A 12,185-nucleotide genomic window follows, 5' to 3' on the forward strand; every position below is an offset into this window, starting at 1 on the left:
CTCCCCCCCCCCTCTCTCCCTTCCCCCCCTCTCTCTCTCTCTCTCTCTCCATGCTGTGTACATATGGTCATCTGTTTGAATGGCTTTGGTAATGTGACGAGATTTGACCTGTGCCCTCTGGCTGGGCCACTGGGTGAGACATGTTGGCAGGGTCACAATGCAGCCACACTGCAGCTGGGAACCTGGAACCTCGGCTTGGCCAACCACAACACAGCTTCAGTCCATCCCAGAACCTCCTAACCTCTCACTAGCCAACCACAACACAGCTTCCCTCCAACCCAGAGTCTCCCAACCTCTCATTGGCCGACCACACCACCGATCTGTCAGCCAGTCCAGTCCACAACACTGGCCTGTTATTACATGCACAGGCCCCTAAAATACACACCACAGTCCCACACAGTCATGAGCACTGGTCCCACTACACCCCATAAAGTCTCTTAAAATACACATTACCCTGGGGGTGTCGTCTCACACACGGCATCCCCCAGAAAAGCTACCACAGTGTTCCCCAAACACTCATTTGATTGGGACAATCCAGGGACATGTACAGCATCTATACACACAAACAGGGACTAGATGTAAAACCCTGTGGTGGTTAGAGTCCAGGCTTGGTAGAGAGGCACCACAGACAGCAGTCCAGGACAGAGAGAACTCCTGGACAGGGATGTTGTGATAAAAGTGTTTATTGTTCCCGCCCAGCCGAGTCGTTTCAGAGAACCGTGACATAATCACACAGCTATTCCACCCAGTTCCATAAAACCACACTTCTGAACCTCCGCCAGGCTGCAGACGTGGTGCGTCTGTGGTGTTTGGAAACGTGTATGACAGGAGAAACACACTCAGGGACCCACGGCCAGGAAGGTTGGTTGTAATTTATTTAAGGAAACGGACTGTGGCGATGGGCTGCAGTGGGCAGGGTAGCGAGCAGAGCTATGGGAGAGGCCGTAGGTGGTGGTGTGAGCTTTTACCTTGTCCTGGAGCCATCCAGCTGAGGTACAGGAAAAAGGGTGTCCAGGTGTGTCTGCCTCCAAAGCTGAGCTGAGCCTGGGCTCACTACTGGGGCCTCCAGACGAACAGTTCATAATCATGTATTCCGCATCTTCCACTGGACACACACACACACACACACACACACACACACACAAAGCAATTAAGTCTGTGCATGTGAGTCCCAGTCTACAGGTCTACAGCTCCTCCAAGCAGTCTTCAGTCCTGTATGTCTCCAGGATGAACGGTTTTTATTTGGCACCCAAATGCGAAAGACATACCTTAGAAATGACGGAGTGTCTCCTCCCATATTCGGTACAGCGGGACTGCATCCAGCTTTGTCTAACTGACGTCCACGCTGGTCTAACTGCTCTCTTAGGAGTGGAACACTGGACGAGGAGGTGGGATTTAGTGTTGCCAATCAAATGATTTTTGCTGCCCTGAGGCAATCAGCCTGCGTTCCTCTGAAAGTGCCGTGGCTCCGGGTGAGTGCTGGAAACTAGCCCTGCCTGTGCTCCAACACGCTGTCCATGGGGTCACACGAGGCCGGGCGCGTGGGGGGAATTTACCGACAGACATTTACAGTGGGTAGACGCACGGCCTTTACATGGTTCGAGTTTTTAGGGCCATCCTACCTTACCTCTGCATGACCCTGCACAGACACTCATTTACCTAGAATGCTTCGGAGAGCTCTTCTCTGGAACTAAGGGAAGGTTCTATTTAAACGTACGGGGGTTTCTGATCTACATCTTCCTGTGTCACAGTGTTACAGCTTTCTGCTTCTGCCCGGACCACATCTCACCGGCATAAAAGATATTTGTGTTTGCGTGAGCACTACTGGTGTCTAGCAGAGACCCTCGTCTTCCTCGAGTGGTCAAGGGTCTGCTGTTCTGCACCCTACCCAACAGACAGCGGCTTGGCGAGGACGGGGGTGTCGTTTACCTGGAGCGTCTTTGAGATCCTGCACCTTGGAAAGCAGCTCATAGATGGACTTCTTCTGGGCCTGGGCAATGTAGCTGAGGTTCTCACCGTCCAGCACCTGCAGAAAGGCCTGCAGGTCCGAAACCAGCCGAGCCAGAACTGTAGAACCAAAAACGTTCAGACACAACTATCAGAATAATGAACATTCCTATTATTACTGTATTAACTGTATTCATACAGGTGAGAATTTCTGTCTGTCATCATTTCAGTAAGATCATTTTATAGAACGACTCATTACGAGTGCACTACGGGACCATGAGGCCTGTGGAGGTCTGGGAACTATGGGCTGGGTCGCCCTCTCTGTCTCACGTGCAGTGCCCCAGCTGTGTGGATGTGGTTTGGGCGAGAGGAGATTCTGGTTTCGACCTCATTATGCTGGTTGGAGACAGATGTGCTTCTGTTCTTTCACTACCACAGTAAACGGGCACACCAGAGGCCTTCTGCTCTGACCCTCTCAGCACACTGCCTAGTTACCGCGGATAATCGCCCGGGTAACCGCGGATAATCGCCCGGGTAACCGCGGATAATCGCCCGGGTAACCGCGGATAATCGCCCGGGTTACCGCGGATAATCGCCCGGGTTACCGCGGATAATCGCCCGGGTAACCGCGGATAATCGCCCGGGTTACCTCCGCTAACTCTGCTCTTGCTATCCCTTCCTGCAGCTCCTTCTCACTCTGCGTCTGTGCTTGCCGTCCTTCATCTGGCCCTCACAAACAACACCGTTCTTTCATCCTTTCTTTCCTTTTCTTTGGTTTATTTGAGAAGCAAAGAGAGAATATCAGATTCAGGAATCCCCAGGGCACCACCACGAGTCATCTTGGTCTGGCAGTCAGGCCAAGACACAAACACAAGCTGCTCGTTGTGAAGTGGCTGAATGGGGTTTGAGTCTCTCTGAATGAACCCTCACAGCCATGAGAACTATTGTGGATTCATAATTCATACTTTAGAAGGTAAACACACACACACTCACAAAGACTCTCTCTCTCTTTTTCTCCTGCTCCTTCACACACACACACACATACACACCTACATGCATGTGCACATGCTCACACACTGGAACCCTCAAGATGAAAGCATCCTCACAGTAAACAGCAGGAGACGTGGGTGGGTACTGTTCTTCCTCTCCCTCCCTCCCTCCTTCTCTCTCTCTCTCTGTCTATCTATAATCCCTCTCTCTATGCCCCCTCTCTGGATCAGGGCAACCAGCACCGACGCCCCAGTATTCTGTGGCTAAACTGTGCAGAAGTGTTACGCACAACGAGACCGTGCTGAGCCCGACCCCACTGAGAACAGCCTGATCCTTCCAGGCAGAGCAGAGGCCGATTCTCCTCTGTAAAGACGTTTTGAAACGCGCAGCTGTGAAGGGTTGGGGAGATGCTGCAGCTGCAGTACGCGTGCAGCTACGAGGACTAGCGTGTCAGTTATGAGGGTTTGGCATAGCCGCCGCCCTCTGGAGTAAACAGCGAATTCCCATGGGTTCACGCGGGGTCACTGGAGAGGGCGCAGTGGAGTTCTCACGCATTCTCGATAACAGCCCCAAACAAACATCGTAAAAACACAGGAGATGCCACGAGAGAGTCACCCACCCAACCAGCGGCAAACACAAACACAAGAGTATCGTTTTCAGGGGGACACACACCTTCACTTACAGGCCGCCTGCTTCTATCTCCAGAACCCCACACTGGTCCTACACATCTGTGGGTCGGTTCCTGATCCAGAGACCCAGATATGAGGAACAAACTGTGACCTGTTTCATGGTCTGCGAGCTGCAGGACGACTGTGGTCCTGTCAGGTGCCATCCTGCTCCACAGCTGTGAGGGCTTTAGTCTGTGGAGAGCACACATCAACCTTCACACCTGACAGATGTGACGCTGAAGCACTAACAGCTAACTCATTACATAAACACGTCACGAACCAGACGTCAGTGGCTGTGGACCTGCCCCCAACCCTACAGCACGCCAGAACAAGGTCTCTGCACACTTTCCTCTGCTCTCTCTCTCCTCCGAGCTCTCTCTCTCTCTCTCTCTCTCTCTCTCTCTCTCTCTTTCCTCCGAGCTCTCTCTCTCTCTCTCTTTCCTCTGAGCTCTCTCTCTCTCTCTCTCTCTCTCTTTCCTCTGAGCTCTCTCTCTCTCCCTCTAGACTGGGCCTCCTTACTCCCCGACTCCTTCAGCACAAACACACTCCCACTTCCTCTCCGCTCCCTCTCCCTCCTTAAAGACAACAGAACCAGACCATTTAACATCTCCAGTTTCTCCAAAGCCTAAACCATCAAGCTGAGGGTTCAGAACCACAGCTGTTGACTTCACGAGGGTTCAGAACCATTCAGCCTGGGACGTCTGACCTCCTAGAGCCAAACCCAGAACTCTCTCATACACACAGACACACACAGACACACACACGCGCACAGACACACACACGCGCACAGACACACACACGCGCACACACACGCGCACACACACGCGCGCACACACGTATCTATGCTTCCTCTTCTTGGCTCCGTCCATTTGTTAATTTGTTCTTTGATCTTTAGTGGGCTAAAGAATTCTGTCTCTGCCATTTCCTGTCCCTCTGTTATCTCCCATCATCCTCCAGCACAGACTACTGGCCTGTCTTGTCCTGATGATGTCACGTAGAGTTGCGTGTCATTTCTCTTTCAGACGTTTCCACCAGCCGTCCTGAGGGGCTGGAGTCCAGCGCACCTGCTAGACATGGATAATGAACTGATATGAGATGAGTTCAGCCAGGGAGGCAGGAACAGGGATTCAACCACAGCCTGAGTGCAGGCACAACTGTCTGATCCGAGATCAGTTTATTTCTGTGCCAACACCCACACACACTCAGCCCAATTCTTTTATTTCTACTGTAATAACAGGCATTTCATTATTCATACTGTATATTTAATAACTAAAGAGTTGTGAAATCTTTCCAGTGGTTTAAGGCTCTCTGAGCAGAGGGAACTTTTCTGCTAAAGACTAACAATCACTCTTTCTTGACCTATCGAACTCACGATAAGGAAAATCAAACAAAAGATTTGTGAACATTACAGGAACAATACAGAAGGGTTACAGAAATATGACTGTAATTTCAGCGGTAGACAGGTCTGGTTGAGGTGAAACTGCTCTACACTGCTGTAATGATCATATCTGACAATCAGCTGATGGCAATCATAGTGTTAGAACTACACGAACACATCCTGCTTTCTGTGATCAGTAGCCGTCATCAAGTTAGAATCACACACACACACCACCATGCTGAGTCTGTGTCCAGTCACACAGTTCCCCCAGGGATGCGTGTTCAGCCCCAGCCTGTCTCAGTCTAGAAACGCCCACTAATCGCGTCCCTGAGGTGCTGGAAGAATGTGATTTATACTCTTTGTGTCACGCTGGACACACACGGTGACTCGGACCACAGTGGCCCATACACACCACACACCCACTCCACACTCTGTATATACTCTGTCTCTGTCACATACAGCATGGACGCATACACCCTCCCCTGCCCTACCTTAACGTTCCGGCCCCACTGACACTCCACAGCAGCGGTGGTGCCCTTTACGGAATTCCCCAGACACCCACCCTGGTCTTGGTATGACCACAGATAGGTCTCATGATGAGGTCCTTAGAGATACTTCAAACAGAAGATCAGGCAGCCTCTAAACTATTACACACACACACAGTATAATGCAGAGATAAGGATGAGAACAGTACAGAGAGAAAGAGCAAGAACGAGAGAGAGAGAGAGAGAGAGAGAGAGAGAGAGAGGCAGGGTGAGTGTAGTATAGGGGATATGAGTACAGCAGTGAGAGAGATGAGCATAGTAGTGAGAGATGAGTATAAGTGAGTATAGTAGTGAGAGAGTAGTGAGTATAATAGTGAGAGAGATGAGCATAAGTGAGTATAGCAGTGAGTATAGTAGTGAGAGATGAGCATAAGTGAGTATAGTAGTGAGAGATGAGTACAGCAGTGAGTATAGTAGTGAGAGTAGTGAGTATAATAGTGAGAGAGATGAGCATAGTAGTGAGTATAGCAGTGAGTATAGTAGTGAGAGAATAGTGAGTATAATAGTGAGTAGTGAGAATAGTGGAGGAAGGCCACAGTAGCTGAGTGTTTCCAGTCACAACACAGATGGAAGTAGTTAACCACGTAGGTCAGCACAGTAGAACAAAAGTAAACAAATAAACAGATTAAAGGATAAATATACCCTAGTCCAGATCGCTATTCCTTTCTGTTAGATGTAAATAACCCCGTAATATGCATAATTACCTGTTACATCAGAACCTACTAAAGAAAAACAAAGAACCAAGGACCAGAATCCGTAGTTGACTGGTGTGGTTTATTCTTATTTTAGATTTCATTTTCTTGGCATATACAGTTTTCTCCCTGCAGGTTTAGATGTTTATAAATTCTCTTCAGGCTTGTATCTTTGTGTCAAAACTAAGACACCTACCAGAAGGTGATTTATTTAGGGGTCAGGAGTCACGCTAGGGCACTGACCCTGGAGACAATATGAAGACATTCCCTCTCAAAGCTGAACTGTGTCTCATAAGCCCACCAGAGAACCACCACAAGACCTCTGCTTTCTGAAACCATCCCAGATGTAGGCGGAGGACATTTCAGACTGTATCGCCTGTGAGATTAAATGAGTTTGTTAGACCGCATCCTGGATCTCACCCAGAACTCTGAAATACAACCAGCATTCTGAGTCCAGTGTGGTCTCCTTAATTCAAGTGACGCAAAAGGAAAAATACAACACTAGCATTGTATACGCTATCCTCTATGCTAACCCCGACACTAACCCCTACACTAGTCTCTACGCTACCCTCTACGCTACCCTCTACACTAACCCCGACGCTAACCCCTACACTATCCTCTACGCTAACCCCTACACTAACCCCTACACTATCCTCTACGCTAACCCCGACGCTAACCCCTACACTATCCTCTACGCTAACCCCTACACTAACCCCTACACTATCCTCTACACTAACCCCGACGCTAACCCCTACACTATCCTCTACGCTAACCCCTACACTAACCCCTACACTATCCTCTACGCTAACCCCGACGCTAACCCCTACACCATCCTCTACGCTAACCCCTACACTAACCCCTACACTATCCTCTACGCTAACCCCTACACTAACCCCTACGCTATCCTCTACACTAACCCCTACACTAACCCCTACGCTATCCTCTACACTAACCCCTACGCTAGTCTCTACGCTAACCCCAACACTAACCCCTACACTATCCTCTACGCTAACCCCTAAACTATCCTCTACGCTAACCCCTACCCTATCCTCTACGCTAACCCCTACGCTACCCTCTACGCTAACCCCGACACTAACCCCTACGCTACCCTCTACACTAACCCCGACACTAACCCCTACGCTACCCTCTACACTAACCCCTACACTATCCTCTACGCTAACCCCTAAACTATCCTCTACGCTAACCCCTACCCTATCCTCTACGCTAACCCCTACACTAGTCTCTACGCTAACCCCGACACTAACCCCTACGCTACCCTCTACACTAACCCCTACACTAACCCCTACACTATCCTCTATGCTAACCCCTACACTATCCTCTATGCTAACCCCGACACTAACCCCTACACTAGTCTCTACGCTACCCTCTACACTAACCCCGACGCTAACCCCTACACTATCCTCTACGCTAACCCCTACACTAACCCCTACACTATCCTCTACGCTAACCCCTACACTAACCCCTACGCTATCCTCTACACTAACCCCTACGCTAGTCTCTACGCTAACCCCAACACTAACCCCTACGCTATCCTCTACGCTAACCCCTAAACTATCCTCTACGCTAACCCCTACCCTATCCTCTACGCTAACCCCTACACTAGTCTCTACACTAACCCCGACACTAGTCTCTACGCTAACCCCGACACTAACCCCTACGCTACCCTCCACGCTAACCCCGACACTAACCCCTACGCTACGCTCTACACTAACCCCTACACTATCCTCTATGCTAACCCCTACACTATCCTCTACACTAACCCATACACTATCCTCTATGCTAACCCCTACACTATCCTCTACGCTATCCTCTACGCTAACCCCTACACTAACCTCTACGCTAACCCCGACACTAACCCCTACACTAGTCTCTACGCTACCCTCTACACTAACCCCGACGCTAACCCCTACACTATCCTCTACGCTAACCCCTACACTATCCTCTACGCTAACCCCTACACTAACCCCTACGCTATCCTCTACACTAACCCCTACACTAACCCCTACGCTAGTCTCTACACTAACCCCTACACTATCCTCTATGCTAACCCCTACACTATCCTCTACGCTAGTCTCTACGCTAACCCCTACGCTAGTCTCTACGCTAACCCCAACACTAACCCCTACGCTACCCTCTATGCTAACCCCGACACTAACCCCTACGCTAACCCCAACACTATCCTCTACGCTACCCTCTACACTAACCCCTACGCTATCCTCTATGCTAACCCCTACACTAACCCTTACACTAACCCCTACGCTATCCTCTACGCTAACCCCTACACTATCCTCTACACTAACCCCTACACTATCCTCTATGCTAACCCCTACACTAACCTCTACACTATCCTCTATGCTAACCCCAACACTAACCCCTACACTAACCCATACACTAACCCCTACACTAACCCCTACGCTAGCCTCTACGCTAGCCTCTACGCTAATCCCTACACTAGCCTCTACGCTAGCCTCTACGCTAACCCTTACGCTAGCCTCTACGCTAACCCCTACGCTAGCCTCTACGCTAACCCCTACGCTAGCCTCTACGCTAACCCCTACACTAACCCCTACACTAACCCCTACGCTAGTCTCTACGCTAACCCCAACACTAACCCCTACGCTACCCTCTATGCTAACCCCGACACTAACCCCTACGCTAACCCCAACACTATCCTCTACGCTACCCTCTACACTAACCCCTACGCTATCCTCTATGCTAACCCCTACACTAACCCTTACACTAACCCCTACGCTATCCTCTACGCTAACCCCTACACTATCCTCTACACTAACCCCTACACTATCCTCTATGCTAACCCCTACACTAACCTCTACACTATCCTCTATGCTAACCCCAACACTAACCCCTACACTAACCCATACACTAACCCCTACACTAACCCCTACGCTAGCCTCTACGCTAGCCTCTACGCTAATCCCTACACTAGCCTCTACGCTAGCCTCTACGCTAACCCTTACGCTAGCCTCTACGCTAACCCCTACGCTAGCCTCTACGCTAACCCCTACGCTAGCCTCTACGCTAACCCCTACACTAACCCCTACACTAACCCCTACACTATCCTCTATGCTAACCCCAACACTAACCCATACACTAACCCCTACACTAACCCCTACACTAACCCCTACACTAACCCCTACACTAACCCATACACTAACCCATACACTAACCCCTACACTAACCCCGACACTAACCCCTACACTAGCCTCTACACTAGCCTCTACACATTCTGCGATCGTGTCAGTGACAGTCCGTGCTAAGAAAAGCTCCATCATGAGCTGGGGAACATGTGCTAGCCACACAGCACCTCTGAAGATTACTGACAATCCGGCATGCAGACAGAGCGGCGAGGCAACGACAGCTGGGGCAGTTACCCGACATTCCTGACCCGATAGTCCCGACCCGACAGTCTCAACTAGACAGAGCCGACCCAACAGTCCCGACCAGAGAGTCCCGAGCCGACATTCCTGGCCCGACAGTCCCTTCTGAGCTGATTCCATTCGCCACTCTCAGAGCTATTAACTAGCTGCCTACACTCCGTGTGAACTAACTCAATTCTTCTCCCACTCTCTGAATTATAACACTCAGACCGTAGATTCAAAAAACAGGAGAGAGCCGTTCTCTCTCCTCCTCAGGACCCATGTGTCCAGTGACACCATACCAGAACCACCGGACAATTCTGCTGGACCCAGTGTGGTATGGCTGAGCCCGTGGTATTCTGTCTGTCTGTATGCTGTCTTTCTTAGGAACTCTGCCAAGTCCAGTCTGTGCTGTATCTGGTGTGAACTGTGGTTAGTCCCAGCACTGCTGCGACCATGTGACAGGAGTAATGCGAGTCTGCAGCATCACTGGTAAGGAAAGCGCCAACTTTATATCTGCTGTGTGAGCGCTTGGGACGCAGGGCTGTTCTCAGATCAGTCCCAGATCCTGCCACAACCAGGGGAACTCTGGAAGTTGAAGTGTCACAGTGTTTAGAGAATGTATGTACACACACACCACACACACACACACACACACACACACACACACACACACACACACACGTGCCAGTGGGGTCAAGAAACAGCTGTGGAGGGACTTTTGTGTGACAGTCATCTCAGACATTCTAACAAATATATGGCAAAAATAAAATAAAATAAAGGATAAAACAGTGTTCCAGCACATCTGTGAAAGAGTAACGTTAGAGGAACGTCACCTCCAAGAGACATAAAATACACACACTGTGGAAAAAGACAGAGAGGCATGAGCACGGAGAAAGCCAAGCTGCAGAAGTAAATGATCAGCGCGTGCACTCGCGCATGCGTGTCTGCCAATTAAAAGCAGGAAAGAGAAAAACAATCCAGAGAAACTCGGCCACGCGAACGAAACGGCACGAGCCTGGTGCTCTAACAGCGCCTAACGACGTAACAGTCCCGCGTGGGGTCTCCGCTTACAACAGCTGGTGGTCCTGTGTCGCACAGGTCCAGGATCAGCAGTGACTGACCTCAGCAGTCTCCAAAGTCGCAGGTTTTGGCTTTGAGTTTGCCAATTTAAGATCGAATTTATGTATCACTACAACCTTAAGTTGTAGGAAAAGCAGAAAATGTGAGTCTTCTAGAAGAACCCAGAAGCTGTCCTGTAATTCGACTGTAATCCCACAAAGCCTGCGGTCAGTGAGCCTCCAGACATCACACACGGTCCAGGAACTGAGCTGTGCAGAACTGAGCTCAGGCAACGACTCAAGGCCCCGAGAAAAAGAAACAAACACATGACTGAATCTCATACCGGGGACACGACGATCCGTGATGGGGGTCATGGAGTCCCCCGCTCGTGCGTAATCATCCCGTTAAGGCTGCTCCCGGTAGCCTCTTACTGCAAGGTGCTTGTTAACTATGTGTACTATCTGTTAACTGTGTGTGTTGAACGGTGTGTGAACTGTTAACTGTGTTAACTGTGTGTTGACTGTGTGTGTGAACTGCTAACTGTGTTGACTGTTTAACTGTTTGTTGACTGTTAACTGTGTTTACTGTTAACTGTGTGTGTGAACTGCTGTGTTGACTGTTTAACTGTTTGTTGACTGTTAACTGTGTGTTGACTGTGAACTGCTGTTGACTGTTTAACTGTTTGTTGACTGTTAACTGTGTTTACTGTGTATTGGCTGTGAACTGTTAAATGTGTGAACTGTTTGTTAACTGTGTATTGACTGTGTGAACTGTTAACTGTGTGTTCACTGTGTTAACTGTTTGTTAATTGTGTGTTCACTGTGTTAACTGTGTGTTAACTGTTTGTTAACTGTGTGTGTGAACTGTTAACTGTGTGTTAACTGTGTGTTAACCGTGTGTGTGAACTGTTAACTGTGTGTTAACTGTGTGTTGACTGTTACAAGACTGTTGAATGAAGCCATCACAGTCTCACACAGACGAGCCCTGCCGGTAACTCGTATTTACGTCCAAAATACGCGGGTCCGCGGGTTTATTCTCCATATCCAGATAAAGGAGAGAAGTGTGAGTGTGTGTCCTACCTTTTTGTCTGTCCATCGCTGGAAAACGTTTAAATCCTCCCAGCCAAACTCTCCTGTAGTCGTCCCAAGTTCATGTTGTTCTGCCACCTCGCTGGAGACTGTGTGTGAACTGCGGCGCGGTGAGAAAAGTCTTGAATGAACGGAGAGACTTCAGCGGAACTGCCCAGACCAGCGGAGACCGGGAGACCGGGCACTCGTCCCCCTTCGCCTTTTCTCTATTTCTCACTCGTCTCCGTTTCGCCTTTTCTCTTGATTCCCCAGTTGTGAATCCGACATTAAGTGCGGGTCGCTGCCGAAAAGCCCGCCACCCAGTGGACGAAGGTGGCATTGCTTTGCGGTGTTAACGCAGGGCAAACGCAGGGCTAACATGAAAAACTTATCAGTTCTAATATATCAGTAAACATGCAGCCACAACAGCGAAATAAA

At 49.7% G+C, this 12,185-nt stretch overlaps 1 protein-coding gene across 1 annotated transcript in view; it reads right to left on the minus strand.

Moving 5' to 3' along the window:
* The window catches only part of si:dkey-220o5.5 (actin filament-associated protein 1-like 2), a 27,706-nt gene extending 15,679 nt beyond the window's left edge, over positions 1 to 12,027 (minus strand). The window contains exons 1-3 of the mRNA XM_027032184.2: positions 11,760 to 12,027; positions 1,930 to 2,067; positions 969 to 1,105 (exon numbers count right to left, since the gene is read on the minus strand). Coding sequence (XP_026887985.2) covers positions 969 to 1,105; positions 1,930 to 2,067; positions 11,760 to 11,775 — 291 coding nt within the window. The 5' untranslated portion in view covers positions 11,776 to 12,027. The remainder of the gene's footprint in view (positions 1 to 968; positions 1,106 to 1,929; positions 2,068 to 11,759) is intronic.
* Between the last annotated feature and the right edge of the window lie 158 nt (positions 12,028 to 12,185).

Source organism: Electrophorus electricus, chromosome 18 (assembly GCF_013358815.1).
Source record: "Electrophorus electricus isolate fEleEle1 chromosome 18, fEleEle1.pri, whole genome shotgun sequence".
NCBI lineage: Eukaryota > Metazoa > Chordata > Actinopteri > Gymnotiformes > Gymnotidae > Electrophorus > Electrophorus electricus.